Source organism: Panthera tigris, chromosome D1 (genome assembly GCF_018350195.1).
Source record: "Panthera tigris isolate Pti1 chromosome D1, P.tigris_Pti1_mat1.1, whole genome shotgun sequence".
Lineage (NCBI taxonomy): Eukaryota > Metazoa > Chordata > Mammalia > Carnivora > Felidae > Panthera > Panthera tigris.
The window spans coordinates 53909166-53929792 of NC_056669.1; the positions used below are offsets into that span (position 1 = coordinate 53909166).

The 20627-nt window shown below is 38.9% G+C and overlaps 1 protein-coding gene across 6 annotated transcripts in view; it reads right to left on the reverse strand.

Moving 5' to 3' along the window:
* The window catches only part of AAMDC (adipogenesis associated Mth938 domain containing), a 31472-nt gene that overhangs the window by 3285 nt on the left and 7560 nt on the right, over positions 1–20627 (reverse strand). For 5 of the 6 annotated variants that reach the window (XM_042957321.1, XM_007078953.3, XM_042957320.1 and 2 more), the window contains exon 2: positions 20103–20252. In XM_042957321.1, the coding sequence (XP_042813255.1) occupies positions 20103–20234 (132 nt within the window). In that variant the 5' untranslated portion in view covers positions 20235–20252. Of the gene's footprint in view, positions 1–20102; positions 20254–20627 lie in introns of those variants that run through there. The other variant, NM_001290615.1, reaches the window with a different exon arrangement.

Genomic DNA, 20627 nt, shown 5'->3' on the forward strand with positions numbered 1-20627 from the left:
AATACGAGCACAATTACTGGGCTTCACGTATTCTGTATCTTCACAGGGATGACACTCTCAGCACTGAAGATCAGTGACCAAAGCCGTCCTTCCCTGAGTTGTCTATCCTTTCATTCAGTCAACAGGTATTTACTGCACACTTACTCTGCACCAGGCTCTACACTCAACATTGGAAATACTGAGATGAACCAAATAGTTAATGGAGGAGTTTTAGTCAGGCAAAGTTAGTGAATGTGTGGAAGTAGTTACAGTAGGATAAGATAAATAGATAGAGTTGAGAGGATATCAGAAGAGAGGGAATAAATACGAGTGGGAAGTTGTCATCAATGACATGCTGTTTTAATTGGGTCTTAAAGTATGAGCAGAAAGAAGTATGCCTTGATGCAGTGGTTGTGGAAGGGGTACCCAATCATAGTTGGAGATGGTACAAGGAAAGAACTGCCAAAAATATCATGAAGACAAGTGTACCAAAGAAAGGTTTTTCAATTTAGAAAGATGATAGAAGAGATAGGATTGAACTTTATATATATTTTTTAAGGTATAAAGAGAGCAAATCAGTCTTTTCATTAAATCCTGAAATAATATCCTATATGTTTATATAGTTACAGTTTTCATAATACAGCTATAGAAATTACTTCACATGATCTATGTAGTCATCCTATAAAGTAGCACTAAAACACCCATTCTCATTTTATAGATAAGGAAACTGAAGCTCGCAAAATATATACACATTGGCCAAGATGACACAAGTTTTAGGTGGTGGAGCTGGGATTTGAACTGAAACGTGTAACTTTCAGTTTAATGCATTTTGTTCGAATACCATAAACCAAGGAGCAACTTTCTTGAAGTTTGAAAGAAATAAGCCTAATGACCACACACAGTTGTGTTGCTCACTGCAGGTAGAATATTTATTAGTTTAAGTGTGAACCTGAATCTTCCCTAGAGCAATCTCTCTCTTTCTGTTTCTGTCTCTCTCACACAAACAGAAGCTGAAAAATCACAGAAGAGACAGAATGGAATATTTAAAAAAATTTTTTTAAATTTTTAAATGTTTATTTTTGAAGGAGAGAGAGAGCATAAGCAGGGGAAGGGCAAAGAGAGGGAGACACAGAATCCGAAGTAGGCTTCAGGCTCTGAGCTGTCAGCACAGAGCCCAATGCGGGGCTCGAACTCATGAGCCATGAGATCATGACCTGAGCTGAAGTTGGACACCCTACCAACTAAGCCACCCAGGCATCCCTAAATTTTTTTTAACATTTATTCATTTTTGAGAGAGTTGAGAGCGGCAGAGGGGCAGAGAGAGGGAGACACATATCCGAAGCAGGCTCCAGGCTCTGAGCTGTCAGCAAAGCCTGATGTGGGGCTCGAATCCACGAATCATGAGGTCATGACCTGAGTCAAAGTTGGACACTTAACCGACTTAGCCACCCAGACATCCCCAGAATGGAATATTTAACAAATAGTTGATTAACGCCGGAAGGAATGGGAAACATGAGGTCAAACAAAAAACAAATGACAATTGAAACACTTAGACATAGCTATACCGGTGCCCCTGGGTGGCTGCTGCACATTAGGCTCTGTGCTGACAGCTCAGAGCCTGGAGCCTGCTTTGGATTCTGTGTCTCCTCCTCTCTTTGCCCCTCTCCTGCTCGCTCTCTCTCTCTCTCTCTCTCTCTCAAAAATAAACATAAAAAATAAAACGTAGCTATATCAATAATAACATTAAGTGGACTAAAGAGTTGAAGGTAAAGATTGTCTAGATTAAAAAGCAAGATCCAACTAAACACTACTTATAAGGTATGCACTTTAAATAAAAAAACACAGGTTGAAAGTATAAGGATGAAAAAACACATAAACACACAGTAAGAAAAGTGGTGTGGTTATACTAATATCAGATTAAGTCGACCTTAAGAAATATTACTACAGATAAGCAGTGTCATATCATGATGCTTAAAAGGCCAAATTCATCAACAAAAATATAACAACTCCAAATCTGTATACTCTTAGTAAAAAAGCTACAAAATGTAAAACAAAAATAACAACTAAGAGGAGAAACAGACACCACCACCATAGTTAGAAATTTTAACAACTCTCTCTCAGTAATTCTAGAACAAATAGACAAAAAGTCAATAAGGAAATGGAGAATTTGGGCAACACTATCAATTTGTCCTAATAGACATTTATAGGTTACTTCATGTAACAATTGCAGAATACATATATATACATATATTTTTTTAAATTTTTTAAACATTATTTGTGTGAGAGAGAGAGACAGAGAGCAACGGGAGGGGCAAAAAGAGAGAGGGAGACCCAGAATCCAAAGCAGGCTCTAGGCTCTGAGCTGTCAGCACAGAGCATGATGCAGGGCTCAAACCCATGAACCGTGAAGTTACGACCTGAGTCAAAGTCAGACACTTAACCGACTGAGCCACCCAGGCACCCCAAAATTTTTTTTTTTAAGTGTAGTAGTATAGGCAGGTTATAGATTAGCAGGAAGAGACCACATATAGGCACACATACAACTCACTGCTTCCTCATTTAGTTAGCCAAGGAAACAAAACAGATGCCAAGTGGCTACACCAAGTGGAACCAGATGCAGTGTATCTTTGCCGGCTTTCTCCATGGCTCTTGATTCCTTACGGGGTGTGCAAGTGCTGCTGACATCCTTCACCCCGTCAGTGAATGTTCCAGGGCTGACAAGGAAGCCAGTCTGTCTCACTATTACACTTTTATATTCAGACTTAAGTCATCAGCATCTTTCTAAGGAGCTGACACTTAAGACTGTATGAGCTTACATTTAAGGGACTATGAAAAGTTGGAACACCTGCATGTCAAAGAGTGAACCAAACTGGTCGGCAGGAAGGGTATATTCCTCATTTGGGGCGAGGATGCAGACCTCGGGCCCAGGTGGCTCTGAACGGTACCTCTGCCTCCAGCTTCACTGGTTCTCCACAAAGATCAGAGGAGACTGGGGGAGAATAGATTCTTTTTTTGTAAAAGTTATTTCGGTTCATAAATTTTTAAAAGGCAAGATAAAAAGGGATTTTTTTCACTTGATTACAATGATTAGTTCTTAAAGAAATGTAAAAGGATTAGATGTGTTTTTAGTTCCATGGCTCTGATTAATCCTAGAACCGCCCTGCACTGCAGTTATGCTATACAGGACTTAAAATAATCTTCTGGGGCAATAACCAAGGTAAATATTTAATAGAATTACAAATCAGGTTGGGGAGCTTCACCTTCCTCAAGTAAATGCACTTAACTGAAATATTGAAAGATTGCTTCATCTAACAAAGAATTGCATCTACTTTGAGGAGCATCATGATCCCCAGACTCTAAGAGCTCACATTCTAGTAAAAGGAAACAAGGCCACTGCTCAAAATCAAGTGAAAGGTCAGTAAAAGTGCAAAACCATAATCCTTGGGAGATTCAGAGACTGAAGACAGCCGCAACCCATCAGAGTTGCTGGATCAATGGAACTCAAGTGACAAATGTGGCTGCTGTGTGCAATACTGCAGGCCCAGGGTGTCACGTACAGAGCAGTGAAAGATAACTCTGCAACAGCCTGTGGATCCCGGCATTGGTGGGTGATTACTCACGGCTTTGTGCAGAGGCCTGTGATTGGAGCATCAGTCTGTTATTGAGGTGTCCTCAACCTGCCACCAGCGACTCCTCCGCTTCTTCCAATCCCTTGGGGCAAACCACAAGGCTGTCTTCCCTGCATGAGTGTCTGATTCTGTTCCTCTTCTTTAAGAGGCTTTCCGTCACACCATGTGAGGTTGTAAAATCTTATTGTTTTTTCTTGAGGGAAAGCTATTAATTGTGGGGAAATGTCCAGCTAATAATAATAATATCCATTATACCGGCTAAACGACAGAGTGGCATCTTACATGGCTGGGACATTTCCTCTTGTTTTATGTTAAGTTTAAAAAGAAAACATTCCTAAATTATGCTTTCAAGGAAGCATTTCCTCCTGCTGAAATAAATGGTTAGTGGCAATGCTGTTATCTGGCTGTGTTGCTGAGAAAAGCAGATTCTGCGAGTGAGGGTTAAAGGATCTCTTCAATCTGTCCCCTGTGGACACTGCCTGAGTCACATTCTCATCATCATTTGCCTGAATTAAGAGCCTCTTAAATGGTCTTCCTATCTCGACCAGGGCAGAGGCAAATTTGTGTTTCGTTTTTTGTTTTTGGTGACACAGCCTGCTCTGGCAATATGGCAAAGCCTACAGCCCCATTCTCAAAATGAAAATTTTAAATGCACAATAGAAAATACATGGAATTGCAAAGGCAACAGGTTTTATACAAATAAAATTATCAGAATATGAAAAACAGATAGGTGGTCTAGTAATATGCTTCTTCATTAACTTCGAAGAGTGGGAATATTTTCCAAATGTCCCTTACACTTGCCCTCACATCTCCTACTGGCAAGACTGCGAGTTCTTTCAAAATCTATTCTACCTCTTCTGGGTAAAAGAAGCTGCCCAGCCAGAGACTCCACTTCCTGTTTTCCCTTGCAGCCAGGTATGGCAATGTGACTGTGCTCTCACCAATATAAAATTCAATGGAATAGGAGCAGAAGAAATGACAACATCTAGGTTTGGGCCTTAAGACATTAGGTGTGAGCTTTTCTTCTCTTTCACCTTCCTTTCAAGTTAGAACTCCGACATTCAAATGCTCTAGAAGATGGTAGAGCAACACAGAGGAAAAAAAAACATGGGCCCCTGGCAGTTCCCCCAGAGCTGTTCTCCCTGCCCGCCCCCCCCCCCCAGTTTAGGTGGGCCACACTAATAAAAGAGAAATATATTTCTATTTTCTTTAAGACACTAGATTTTGGGATTTCTAATATACACAGCAGCTTCTTCTTTAACCTAACAGATCCACAGACCCATTCTTAAACTAAAACATGACTAGTTGTGAATCATTTGGGTAGAACAGATATGAGGGAGTTAACTACACTAGACCCCAAGGGACTATGTCTTCTATGTAGAATATACACAGGGAGCCATAGAGACATTTACCTTATGGGAATTCAACTATATAGTTTTTGTTTGTTCGATTTTTAGATGTTTATTTATTTGGAGAGAGAGAGCATGAGCAGGGGAGGGGCAGAGAGAGGGAGAGAGAGAATCCCAAGCAGGCTCCACACTGTCAAGTGTAGAGCCCAGCATGGACTCGATCTCACAAACCATGAAATCATGACTTGAACCGAAATCAAAGGTCAGACACTTAACTGATTGAGCCACCTCAGGCGCCCCTCAACTATATGTTTTTAGAAAAAAAAAGAACTATTTAAATAGTGATGGTAATTCAGCCATTGTACTCAAAGAGCATAACATGAGATGGCAGTCATGCGTCTGTTATTCCTTCCATCTCAATTTCATAGTTGCTGCTTCCAGTGTGAAACTTTGGTCTCATGAAGTGTGTTTCTAGTGTTTAAACGTACAATATGCATTCTTCATACAACACGGACCTTAAATGCAAAAGAACTACTTTATCTGTCCTGTATGGAAGATAACACATATGTTCTAACATTAAGGGGATCTTCTAGAAGGGATCTGACTCTAAGCAATTTTCATCTTTTTTTTTTTTTTTTAAGTTTATTTATTTTTGCAGAGAGAGAGAGAGAGCGCGCGTGCATGAGGTGGGTAGGGGCAGAGAGAGAGGGAGACACAGAATCTGAAACAGGCTCTAGGCTCCAAGCTGTCAGCACAGAGCCCGATGCAGGGCTCGAACTCACGGACAGCAAGATCATGACCTAAGCCAAAGTCAGACGCTCAACCAACTGAGCCACCTGGGCGCCCCTAAGCAATTTTCATCTTAAGTGCTGACTTTAAAATTTAATCCATGAATAAGATTTAAGTCTACATATTAGTCTCAAAGTGATAGGATCTACGGCTTGGAGGAGACTTACATGTCCATCTAGCCCCAACTACCCATATGATAGAGTCTCCTATGAAAATAAATGTTTGTAGACACTGCTGACCAATTGAGGAGCTCTTCCCATGATTAAAAAAAAAATTTTTTTTTAATGTTTATTAGTTTTGAGAGAGAGAGAGAGAGAGAGAGAGAGGGCACAAACGGGAAGGGCAGAGAGAGAGGGAGACACAGAATCCAAAGCAGGCTTGAGGCCTGAAGCTGTCAGCACAGAGCTTGACACAGGGCTCAAACCCATGAATTGTGAGATCATGACCTGAGCCAAAGTTGGTTGCTCAACCAAGACACCCAGGAGCCCCCCCCCCGCCCCATGATTCTATGATTCTACTCTAGCATTTCCCCCACCCTTCTATGCCTATGCACACACTTTCCCTGGTAGTTCCCTTGTTTACCTGGGAAGTTCCCTTGTTTACCCTTCAAGAATCAGGTCAGGAGCACTTGGGTGGCTCAGTCGGTTGAGCGTCTGACTTCAGCTCAGGTCATGATCTCACAGCTTGGGAGTTCGAGCCCCGCATCAGGCTCTGTGCCGACAACTCAGAGCCTGGAGCCTGCTTCAGATTCTGTGTCTCCCTCTCTCTGCCCCTTGCCTGCTCACACTCTGTCTCTGTCTCTCAAAAGTAAATAAACATTAAAAAAAAAATCAGGTCAAAGATCACACCTTCTGTGAATACTCAGGCAGTTTTACGTGCTTCTTCCTTTCTGCTCCCGTTGCAACTCTTTTGGTTCATGTATTATAGCACTTACTACAATGTTCTCTTTGCCTAATTCCCCCATTTCCTTGAAGGAGGAGATAGGTGATTTGACTGTATGTCAGGCTTTGAGACAATATTTAGCACCCTGTAAGCAATCCCTATATATTTTTAAATGTTGAATTATGACAGTACATGCCAAATTCATTTTTGGATGCTAGATTAACTTGTTTGAGCTTCAAAAGAGGGTTCTGAAAGACTCCAAAGAATCACCAGAGTCCTTTCTTTCATTCTTGGTAGGTTCCATCTTCTGTTATTTAACTTTGACTTGAATAAAGAAAGCAATAGGACATGCTTTTCATTTTTACTAACAATTTAAATCATTTCTACATTTCAAAACTGGCCTCATAAATTGCTGGTAACACTAATATATAGTATAAACTCTATAAAGGGGAATTTGACAACATCTAACAAGTCTACATTTACATTTATACTTTAACCAGCAATCCTAGTTCTAAGCCTACATGCTGAAGATACACCTCCAATGATACAAGAAACCATATACATATACAAGGTTATTCATTGTAGCACTATATATAATAGCAAAATATTGAAAGCAATCTAAGTGCCCATCCATAGGATAAATTGAAGAAACAGTATCACATTCACATAGTGGATTACTCTATAGCTGTATAAAAGAAAAAAGAATATCTCTAAGAACTGATATCCTGATTTTCAGTATATATTGTTAAGTGAAAGAGAAAAAAAGGGCAAGATATGCTACCTTTTGTGTAAGAAGGGAGTTAAAAGAAAAAAGATGTATGTATGTACGTATGTGGGTAGGTGTATGTGTATATTTGCTTACTATTAAAATACAGAAGAGATAAACCATAAACTAATAAAAATAGTTACTGACCTATTGGAGTGAAGTAGGTATGGGATGGAAAAGATAGGGAAAGGAGTGAGATTTTTCTAAGTGTACCTTGTTAAATTGTTTTGACTTCTAAACCATGTAAATGTTTTACATTCAAAAAATTAAATCAGCAAAGACAGGAAGTAGGGAGACCCTTACACAGTATGCCAAGAGAAACAAATGAACTCAATGGTCTGAAGTTGATGATATAACAAAAAGGAAACGATACACGAAGTAAGTTTTTAACAGTGTTCTGATTGTACACCTAAAGGAGATGTGTTCCAAGTACAAAAATACCTATAAAGATCTCAAAGTTTATTTTGTGATTTTGATGTTAGTTATAATACTGGTGTAGTAATTTCAAAATTATTTTGTGTTCATAGAAAAACACAGCAAATATGTAATTCTACCGATGCTTTGGGGAATTAGGTTTCTCCATGGGAGAAGGAAAGCACAGATATGGAATGGGGGAATAAGAGAAAGAATCTTGAGGTATTAGATTAAACTGGAGGTTTTATGAATTCATTACACACACACACACACACACACACACACACACACACACACACACACATTTTCTGGCTGTGTATACTGAAAGGCATAGATGTAGTGACATCTCAATAACAATGAACACACCTAACATCCAGCTCTTGATTTCTAGACCCCATTCTTCACTAAAAGGAACCATGGCTCTTTGAAGAAATGGCTGAATTAAGAGATAATATATCTTGCTATGCCAGAAAACAAGGCAGTGGTAAAAAACTGTTGGGAAAGTGTCAACAGAACACTGGTCAAATTTGGGACAATTTAAACCTCAAAAATATTACCAATGGCAGTGGATTAAAACATTATTGTGTTCAAGCTGCTGTAACAAAAAGCTACAAAGTAGGTAGCTTATAAATAATAGGAATTTATTTCTCACAGTTCTGGAAGCTAGAAATCCACGATCAAGGCATCAGAATGGTTGAGTTTTGGTGAAGGCCCTCTTCCTGGTTTGTAGTCAATGCCTTCTTTATTCTCATGTGGTGGAAGGAATATTTCTGTAGCCCCTTTTCTCAGGCACTAATCCCATTCATGAGGGCTACACCTTTAAGCACCCAAAGACCCCAACCCCTAATACCATCATCTTTAGGTGTTAGGATTTCAACATATGAATTTTGAAACACATTAAGAACATAGTACACAATAAATAAAAAAAGAAAACATGAGCCTGTAGTGATACTAAAAAGGGTGGGAGTGGCAGAGAAAAGCTACATTACAGAAGAATCCAGCTAATGAATGTAGAAGGAATGACAGAAGCATCATCATTTTGCAACCACTAATTTAGTAATAAATTCAGGCAAGGATCAGTGGTTAATGCTAAAACTACTTGATGAAAAGGTTGCTGGGTGTTTGAACAAGATATTACAAAGTTTCAAATTATTACTCTACAGATTATTTATTGATTACAAATGGAAAAATGTACCTTTACCACCATCTTTTTTTTAATCCTTTTTTTTTTTTTTCCTTGAGAGAGAGCAAGGGTGCAAGTGAGTGAGGGGTAGAGACAGAAAAAATCCCAGGAGGGGCAGAAAAGAGACAGAGACAGAGAGAGAAGCGGGGCTGGCCCAAAACGGGACTCATGCTCACCTGAAGCAGGGCTCGAGCTCATCTGATGTGGGACTTGAATTCATGAACCGAGATCATGAGAGCCAAAGTCAGATGCTTAATGACTAAGCCACCCGGGCACTCTACCTTTACCACCATCTTAAACACAGATCAAACATAACCTCATCAATAAAGGGGCAGACTGACTTTATGTGCCTTCAGATATGATGCACATAAGACATAACCACCTATGAAGCACTTATGCCCAAAATGATTAACTTGCGTCTAATCATGATGGAAAAGAATCAGATAAATCTAAATTGTAGACTATTCTACAAAATAATTGGCCTGGACACGTCAAAAATATCTGTGTCATAAAAGTGAAAAAATGGGGAGGAACTGACTTGATTAACAGACTAAAGAAATAGGACAACAACAACAAGAAATAGGACAACAAAATGTAAAGCATGACCGACCCTTGATTGGATCTTGGATTGGCAAGGAAAGCCAACTATAAAAGACATTATTTAATTGGAACAATTGTTACAGTTTGACTATGGAGTTGATATTACTTAATATTTTATCAATGCTGAGTTTTTTGAGTATAATGCTGTGATTATGTATGGCAGAATGGCTTTGTTTTAGTAGATACATTCTGCAGTACTTAGGGCTCATGTGAACTATCAAGTGTCACAATGTCAGTAACTTACTTTCAAATAATTCAGCAAAAATAGTTATTGAAGTGGGGGTGGGGTGCCTGGGTGACTCAGTCGGTTAAGCATCCCACTCATGATTTTGGCTCAGGTCAGGATCTCAGTCATGAAATCGAGCGCTGCGCTGGCTCAGCATGGAGTGCAGAGCCTGCTTGGGACTCTCTCTCTATCCCTCCCCTGCTCATGCTCTCTCTCTCCAAATAAATAAACTTAAAAAAATTAGTGAAAGAGAGAGAAAGGGAGAGGGGTAGTATGTGTGCCGTATAAAGACAAAGTCAATGTGGCAGAGTGTTAACAACTGGTGAATATAGGCTGATGGTATTGTTCTTTTTTTTTTTTCCAGTTCGTTTTGTTGGTTTGAAATTTTTCAAAATTTAAAAAAATGAGAAGAGGTTCAACATAGAAGCAGCTCAACACAGGCTTTATGTTGTCAACCAGGTTTGGAAGGTGAATGGGAAAACAAAAGCAAAAGCAAACAAACGCAAAAGCAGAAAAGCTTAGGGACCTCAGCTCATCTACCTTTCCTTAGGTAGCACTGACCTGGGCACGAGAACCTCCAGTCTGGCCAATTCTCTGAGAACTAAGTTCTACTTTATATCTATTGCCTGTATTATATATAAAAATAAAACTGCAAAACCAACAAAAGTTATAAAGGATATTTTTGAGACTTTAGGGAAATTTGAAGATAGAATGTATATTAGATAATATTACTGTACCAAAGATAATAATCTTATTTGTGATAATGATATTGTAGCTATGTAAGAAAATGTTCATGTTCTTAGGAAGGCAATGCTGAAATACAATATCTGACGTTTAGTCTCAAGTGATTCAGGGGAGGGAAGGGAAGTGTCTGTGTGTTTAGAGAAAAAAATACATGGTAAATGTTAATACCTTGAGGATTTAGATTAAGGGTGTAGGGGAATATATTGTGCCATTCATACGGCTGTTGTGTAGAACATTTTTCAGAATTGAAAGTTGGAGTAAAGTTTCCCCATTTACTTTAGTTCTCCCTGGGTGGCTGCTACCTGGTTTGGCTTTCTTTTTTCAGTTTATTTATTTATTTTGAGAGAGACAGAGAGAGCACGAGCAAGGGAGGGGCAGAGAAGGAGAATCCCAAACAGGCTCCGTGCTGCCAGTGCAGAGCCTGATGGGGGCTTGAACCCATGATGACCCGAGCTGAATTTGGATGCTTAACTGACGAAGCCACCCAGGCGTTCCCCCCAAAATGTTTAATGATATCCATAATGACAAATTCAATGCAGCAAACATTTATTGAGATCCCACTTTACAGGTCTTGTGCTAAAATGCACAGTTCTTGCCATTTGGGAGTTCACCATTTAATGAAGGAAACAGATAAATACACACTCATTATCATACAGGTGGACTGCACTAAGTGCTACAATATAGAGGCACAAAGTATTGCAGAAATACTGAGAAGAGAGTTAGCAGCTTATTCTCACAAGGATTATCATAGAGGAGATAATACAAAGGCTAAGAATTAAAGAATATATAAAATTTCAGCAGGTATAAAGGAAAGCAGGTCATTCCAAGTAAAGGAAATGGTTTTAGCAAAGGTACTGAGGAATAAAAGATCATGGTAAGTTTGTAAGGGGATAAGCATTTGGTATGGAATAACTAAGTCTTCAGATGTGTGTTATGAAATATAGGAGATGCAAGTGAAAGGAAACTTTGGAATTGTATTGTTAAAAAAAAAATCAGGTATCTGCCATGTGAAAGTCGCTGTGGTAGAGGCTTTACCAAGATGAACATATTTGTATTCAAAGCAACCCCATGAAGTATATTATTTTCCAGGTCCCACCTGGTAAGAGATTCTGATTCAGCAGGTGGGGAGAATGAGGGAGAGAAAGAATATGCATTTTAAACAAGTACTCTAGGTGACTGTGATAGAAGAGAACCATGAATGACACTGAGAAATACTGATTCAGACTGATTCAGAGAAAAGAATGAATTTGCACGAAGGCAAGTTGCATACATTTAAAAAATGTATTCTTTCCAACCCATGCCATACTCTTACATCAACCTATGACAAACAGACATTATTCTCTTTTTATAGGTGATTAAATTGAGGCACAAAGAGGCTAAATAACTTGTTTAAGGTTACCCACCTAAAATGTGACAGTGCCCAGACCCATGAATCTAAATGTCTGCTACATCTCTATCTAGATGCCCTAACAAAAGTTTAGGTTCAGAGGCACCTGGGTGGCCCAGTCGGTTAAGCGTCTGACTTCAGCTCAGGTCATGATCTCGCAGTTTGTGGGTTCGAGCCCTGTGTCAGGCTCTGTGCTGACAGCTCAGGGCCTGGAGCCTGCTTCGGATTCTGTGTCTCCCTCTCTCTCTCTCACTCTCTGCCCCTCCCCCACTTGCTCACAAGCACTCTCTCTCTCTCTCTCTCTCTCTCAAAAATAAACATTAAAAAAAAATAAGACTTGTGAACTTAAACCATACAGAAAGTTGTTTAAAAAAGAAAAGTTCAACATACTCCAAAAGAATTAATCATTTTCTCTACCCAGCCTTTGCCCCAAACACAAACATATCTGTTCCTACTCCGATATACCCAATCTCAGTGAACAGCACCACCGTGTACCCATTTATCCATCCTAGAATTCTCCCTCACCTGCTAAATCTAGTAAGTTTCCTTATCCTGTCAATTTCACCTTCTTAATGGTTTTCAATAGTCTCCTTTCCACCCACACTACTACTGATTTAACAATAACAGCTTCATTTATTGAGTGCCTACACCACGTCTAGCACAGTATGTTAATCTTTAGACCAACTCTGTGAGGTAGGTAATGTTAACTGTCTCCATTATATCAATGAGGACTCCATGGCTTTGATTCTGTGCTTTTAGCTCTATACAGATGAATTCTAGATGAACACCTCAGCTTTTCCTCTTACCTTTCCTAGTTCTTATCCCTCCAACTAGTTCTAGAACACCTCCTCTTGCTTATCCTAAAAACTAAACTTATGGCAACTTATCATCAATGGCACCTCCTCAGTTTTGCAGTTTGTATTTTCCAGTTTTGTAGTTTTTAACCTTAAAGTTTAAGAGGAATCATGATATATGAGGAAGGAATGGGAAATAAAGTTAGAATGTGACCTGGGTTTACTATTTGATTTCACATTTTTTTGCTCTGTGTCTATGTAAGTTATATAATTTCTGAGTCCTTAAGTTTCCTTAAACAAAGGATAACATTCATAGTAATATTAATGCATACAGTCTTGTATGAGGAAGGTACAATGTGCTAAATCCATTCTTGAGGGGGAAAAAAAAACCTCTCCAATGTGGCACACTCATAAATTAGTACTCCAATATATCTTATGCCCATAATCTAGATAATCTTTGTCAGACACATCAATCTCCTGCATAAATATCTCAAGTGGCTATGCCTCATCCATTAAATAAAATGTAAACCTAGCTCTGCAGACATTCTGTCAACCATGCCACTGCCTACTCTTACATCTCTCTAGCTTCACTCTATGAAATAATCCAATGGTTAATCCATTTGGTTCACAAGTATTATGTCTTCTTATTCCTCAGCCTTCTCTCATTCTGCCCCTTCTATATCTCAATGCCCTCCCATTCCTTTAACCAATCCACATATAGTCCTTTCTTTAAGATCAAAGTTGGTAGCTAATAAGCAACTAGGTGTTTGGATCAAAAAAAATGAGTGCATGTGGTTCAAAACCAAGGCATGAACAGAGAGCATGTGTTGGGGTTCTCTTTTTCTGTGGAGCCCAGTTATGTAGGTGTGACTATTCACTATACAGATTATATAGGTGTGATTGTTTACAATGTGACAAACTATAAAACTTGAGAAGTTTCCTTAAACAAAATGCCTACAAATGCTGAATAAAAACAAACATCCCTTGAAATGCTTAGCAGAGCTTATAGATGAAAGGGAAATTCCCAAAGGGCAAAAGTGAAGAAACAGCTGAAAATCAGAATGGTATACCGATAACTGAAGTAACGCTGGGGCATCTCCCATTCTTATTGTCTTTTATGAAACACTTTGAGGTTAGGAGATAAGACTTGAGCAAGATATGACATTGGAACAGTGACACCCCTACTAAATATGCTAAGTGCCCTTATTAAACCCACCTTCAGTAAAAGGATTGACCAAAAAAATCTACCCACTGGAATAGGGAAAAGCAGGGGCTCTGTGTGTGGAGAAAATGTATCCCTTGAGAATTTATAATCCCACACTTACCTACACATCACTTTGGGGTTCAGTGTAAAATATCAGCCTGATCTGGGAAGACCTCAGTCAGGAAATTGACTAAAAGTAGTCCCAGATTGAGAGTAATGTAGGATGCCAAGAAGAAACAAATATCAATCTTTGACAGGACAAATGTCAAGAAGGACATAGACCATTTAGGATTCCCACAGATAAAAAGTTACTGTCAAACTAGAATACCAAGAAGCATTAGGATTAATAAATGAGGGCCTTTTCAGACAAACAAAAACTGAGTTCATTAACAGATCCTCACTAAAGGAACTTGCCAAGAATATCTATAGGGAGAAAAGAAAGAAAGAAAGAAAGAAAGAAAGAAAGAAAGAAAGAAAGAAAGAAAGAAAGAAAGAAAGAAAGAAAGAAAGAAAGGAAGAAAGATCCACAAAGATCCAAATTGCGAGAAGGAATGATAGGCAAGGAAACTGGTATACATGTGGGTAAATATAAGCAAACATTGATTGTAATGATTAAAAAACAAAATATCTCAATGCAATACATAATGTAATAAGAAAATACCTACTCTTAAAGGAACTAAATTATTGGATAACAATAATGTGTAAGATGGAAGGGAAGTGATGAAGCAAAGATACTTTATTGAAGTAGAGATAAAAATTAATTTTAGACTTGTTTAGATCTTATTAGGATGAACTACATGAAATTCCTAATATTCAACTCTTTATCTATAAAATATTATCAATCTCATATGGTTCAACCTAATATATTACAATATTAAAGATAACCATTAAGCACATGGAAATAAAATGTACAGCAAGCAGAATAAAACCTGAATACAAAAAAAAAAAGTGGACAATAGATGATACCATTAATATAAAAATTTGAACATGAAGAACAATATAAATTATGGGTTGTGGATATAGATAGATATTTGAAAAGTATAAAGGAAATACTTTGATATGGGTGGAGGGAAAGGGATCAAGCTCTATTTCTAAGATTTTTTAAAATTGGAATGGTAATTTAATTAAATGGATAATATGGGTAATAATTTGCAATGAATTAAACTTATTATGTTTAATAATGCAATTTTTAAAGCCATAATTTTTTTTTTATTTTTTTAAAAGTTTGTTTGTTTATTTAGAGAATGCAAACAGGGGAGGAACAGGGAGGGAGAGAGAGAATCCCAAGCAGACTCTGCACCATCAGCACTGAGCCTGATGCAGCGCTCAATCTGACAAGTTGTGAGATCATGACCTGAACTGAAACCAAGAGTCAGATTCTCAACCGACTGAACCAACCAGGTGCCCCCATAAAAATTTTTTAAAAGCCATAAAGTTCAAAGACAAAGAAAAAAAAAAGCCCCAATATGTAGTGTTTTCCAATTTCTGTGGTGTAAACACTCCCACCATGTTTGACTTTAAGATACCAATGTGACATCACTGAATGCAGAGTTAATAAGAGATATACAGTAGCATATATAACATAGTATTTTTACCATACAGATAACAACAGATGTAAATAACTTCAAGAGGAAAGAATGTAGTAAAATAATTAGGAATTAATGAATTTTAAATATGTATTACCTATGTTTTAACCTTATTTAAGTTTATATAACTTAGTTTTTAATAATGGCTGTGTCTAAAAACTGGCTTGCACGGGCACCTGGGTGGCTCAGCTGGTTAAGCGTCCAACTCTTGGTTTTGGCTCAGGTCATGATCTCACAGTTTGTGAGATTGAGCTCCATATTGGGCTCTATGCTGACAGTGCAGAGCCTGCTTGGGATTCTCTCTCCTTCTCTCTCTCTCTGCGCCTCCTGTTCTCTCTCTCTCTCTTTCTCAAAATGAGTAAATAAACTTAAAAAAAAAAAAAAAAAGCTGGCTTACAAAATTCCTGAAAATTTAACAATCAATTCTCACAAGCCAGTGAAAGCCACGTCCAGCATACCACTGCACAAGTATGAATCCAAAGTAGTTACTTCTGAGTGACATCCGTGAAAGTGTTGTGAAGAACCTCTGAAAATCCTCTTCTTCATAAAAGCAATGAGACTACTGGCAAAAGTGTAAAAATAAACTTACTCTGTTCTCTGGAAGTTAACAAAGGTCTCCAAAAATTCAGGATGTGTTTATTTAAAAAAACACAGTTGAAAAGTGAGCTTTGTGCAATTTTAACTTGCCCTATTCCAATTTTCTCCTTCCCTAGTTCTCTGGTAGCCTTGAAAAGCAACAACCCACAATCACAGTGAAAACTACCAGCCTGGAAGTCACAAGATGGAATAATAGAATAAAACTCCTTCAAATCTCCTCTCCTAAAAAACTGTCATTATTTGACCTGTCTGATGGTTCTCTGGAAAACCCAAATCATAGGTTGTCTTTATTTGATCTGACTTGGAGTTTGCCAGTATAAACCTCTTTTTCCCCTCAAAGAAGTTTGTCCAAAACTGTCAGAGACAAATGTTTAACAATGCAGCTGCCTGAGGAGTTAGATAGCAGGGCAAACAAGGTTAACCAAAAAACTCAAAAGGGAAAACTGGGAAATGAGATCTCCATAGAGGGCTCTGAAAAACTCTGATATGAACCTTGGTATTGAAATGGTGATACACATGTCCAGGATTGTGCATATGCTCAGGAATGACATGAGAAGGTCCTACACACACCACTCTGGCTAATCTTGAGACTCAGCATAAGCAAGAAATAGGCAGAATTTTATTTTATTTTATTTATTTTATTTTTTATTTTTTTAATGTTTATTTACTTTAGAGAGAGATGGAACATGAGTGGGAGAGGGGCAGAGAGAGAGGGGGACACAGTATCCAAAGCAGGCTCCAGGCTCTGAGCTGTCAGCACAGAGCCCGATGTGGGGCTCGAACTCATGAACCGCAAGATCATGACCTGAGCCAAAGTCGGACGCTCAAACAACTGAGCCACCCAGGCACCCCTAAATAGGCATAATTTTAAATTGCCTGGCTGAGTGTTGACTACATACCGCAAACTGCAAACAGAGCCCCTCAGCAAATACTGGAATACCTACTGGTTCCAGGCATATAAGGAAATCTCTGTCAAATCATTATCTCAGGAAACTATATTCAAAGAACTAAAGGAAAGTATAAGGACAATACCTTAAAAATTAGAGAATATCAATAAAGAGATAGAAATTATTTTTTAAGGACAAAATAGAAATGCTGGAGTTGAAAAGTATAATAACTGAAGTGAAAATTTTACTAAAAAGGCTCAACAGAAGGTAAGAGTCAGCAAAAGTGAAAAATACATTAATTTAGATTATCCAATGTGAGAAAAAAGGGAAAAGAATGAAGAAAATGAACAAAGCCTCAGACATCTGAGGGACTACCATCTAAAATACCAATATACTCATAATGGATATCAAAGGAGAGGAGAGACAGAATGGGCAGAAGGGATATTTGAAGAATGACTGAAAATCCTCCCAATTTGACAAAAACAACAATGCACATATCCAAAAAGCTCAATATATTCCACATAAGATAAATTCAAAGTGATCCACATGTAGACACATCACAGTGAAACTGTCAAAAACAAAAGACAAAGAATTTTGAAAGCAGCAAGAGAGGAATGACCTGTCAAGTCCAAGGAAGAACTTTAACAGTTGGGTTTCCCATTAGTAAACAGTGAAGCCAAAAAAGTGGGATGACATATACAAAGGGCCAAAAGAAAAAGAGTTAAACAATTTTTTTTTAATGTTTATTTATTTTTGAGAGAGAGAGACAGAGCATGAGCAGGAGACGGCCAGAGAGAAAGAGAGAGAGAGAGAGAGGGAGAGGGAGAGGGAGACACAGAATCTGAGCAGGCTCCAGGCTCTGCACTGTCAGCATAGAGCCTGACGTGGAGCTCAAACTCATGAACCATGAGATCATGACCTGAGCCCAGGTTGGACACCTAACTGACTGAGCCACACAGGCACCCCAAGAAAAAGACTATTAATCAAGAATTATGTATCAAGCAAAATTATCCTTTAAAACTGAAGGATCAACTTTCATCATTACAGCATGAGGAGCTCCATAACCTGCTCCAAAATGAAAATTATTAAAGGAAACAAAAACTAGGGGCGCCTGGGTGGCTCAGTCGGTTAAGCGTCCGACTTCGGCTCAGGTCACGATCTCGCGGTCCGTGAGTTCGAGCCCCGCGTCAGGCTCTGGGCTGATGGCTCAGAGCCTGGAGCCTGCTTCCGATTCTGTGTCTCCCTCTCTCTCTGCCCCTCCCCCATTCATGCTCTGTCTCTCTCTGTCTCAAAAATAAATAAAACATTAAAAAAAAATTAAAAAAAAAAAAGGAAACAAAAACTAAAACACACACACACACACACACACACACAAACAAAAGACAAATTTTAACCACCGCCCCCCGAGAAAAAAATTGGAAAAAAGAATACCACTCAAAGCCTTTGGAAATGATTCTAAGAGCAAACAGCAAATGAAGAAACATCTTCTGAGGTGCCTGTTTGGCTCGGTCAGTTAAGCATCCAACTTCAGCTCAGGTTATGATCTCGCAGTTTGTGGGCTCGAGTCCCACACTGGGCTCTTTACTGTCAGCACGGAGCCTGCATGGGATCCTGTCTCGTGTTCTCTCTCTGCCCCTCCCCCACTCGCTCTCTCTCTCTAAATAAACTCAAAAAAAAATGGGGCGCCTGGGTGGCGCAGTCGGTTAAGCGTCCGACTTCAGCCAGGTCACGATCTCACGGTCTGTGAGTTCGAGCCCCGCGTCAGGTTCTGGGCTGATGGCTCGGAGCCTGGAGCCTGTTTCCGATTCTGTGTCTCCCTCTCTCTCTGCCCCTCCCCCGTTCATGCTCTGTCTCTCTGTCTCTCTCTGTCCCAAAAATAAATAAAAAACGTTGAAAAAAAAAATTTAAAAAAAAAAAATAAATAAACTCAAAAAAAAAGAAAAAGAAAAGAAACATCTCATCAGGAAATTCTATAAATATTTGGTAGGCCAGGTGACTATCTATGGTTTTTCAGGAAGACTGCTGCCTGCTTCTCCACTCCCAGCCAGTGAGGTGGATACTCCACTGGATTGCATCAGCCTACAACACAGAGCTGTTTCCCCTTTCAGCTACCAGCTGGAAGGCTTTGTTCCTGGGAGGAACAGGACTTAAGCGTTTCTCATCCTGCTCCCAGCTGTCTGTTGCCGAGAAGTCCTAAGTGAATGTGGTTGAGAGGTAGGGGCTCCCTTCTTTCACCCAACCTCTACCTTGGGAGACTCTACCTGGGTATGGCATAGTGAGAATCCTGTAGGAAGTACAATACAAGGAAAATGCAAGTTCAAACCACAACGAGATAATGTTTCACACCCACCCAGATGATACAATAAAAACAACAACAACAAAAAAAAACAGTGAGGAGAGATTTAGAAAAATTGGAACCTTCATAATTCCTAAAATCTTTATAAAACAATTTGGCAGTTCCTCAAAAAATTAAACATAGAGTTGTCACATGACCCAGCATTTCCAATCTTAGGTATATACCTAAGAGAAATGAATGATTCTGTTCACATGAAAAGTCTAGAATAAGCACATCTATAGTAACAGAAAGTAGATTAGGGGCTCCTGGCTGGCTTAGTCAGTAGAGCATGTGACTCTTGATCTTGGGGTCGTGAGTTTGAGTCCCAAGTTGGGTGTAGAGATTACTTAAAAAAATAAAATCTTAAAAACAAAAAAAAAAGTAGATTAGTAGTTGTAGGAGATGGGGGGAGGGAAGAGAAGTGACTGCTAATGGTTATGAGGTTTCGTTTTGGGGTGGTAAGTATATTCTGGAATTAGTAGTGGTAAGTACTGTACAAGTGTATGACAATAGAAAGTCCATTGAATTGCATAATTTAAAAGGGTGAGTTAATGGTACCTGAGTTATATCTCTGGGTGGGGAAGTGAGAGGAGGAGGGAGAAGGCCAGGGAGAGGGAGAGGGAAAGGGAGAGGGAGAGAGAGAGAGACAGAGAGAGAGGAATAGTTACTTTTCACTTGGTCATTATGGCTTAGGAGATTGGAAATCATTTGGTCAGCCTCATGCAGTGTCAACCACACACTCATAGCTTACCTCAGTTCCTGTTTCTCTCCAGTCCCAAGCCCGACTTCCCCCTGGCCACACTTTGCAGTCCTTATAGGTTTTAGTAGAGCCTTGTACTTTCATTTGCCCCCATGATAGGGAAGCAATTTCAGGGGAGGACATAAGGAACTTAACTGAACTCTGAAATTAAAAGAAAAATATGTCAAATAAGTTATGAAGTAAGGTTGAAAACAACTCCAAAACACAGGAGCTAGTCTACATACAAAAATGTATTCTAAAATATAATACTATATACAAAATACAGGAAACCCTGGTCCGCTGTGAGTTAACTTTGTCATTTATGTGGTTGTCACTTCTTCTCTAGAGGTCTAAAAAGTAAAATGTTATTCTTGGGATCCTGAATCATTTAACCATGGAAACTAGATACTACATTACGAAGACTCTGGGTGGAATTCTCGATATTTTTTGAGAGATAAAATTAAAAGATTTACTTCAGCATGATGGAGTAAGGAGGTTGACACATCGTCTCCCCAAAAAGTAAGTATAAAGCTGTAC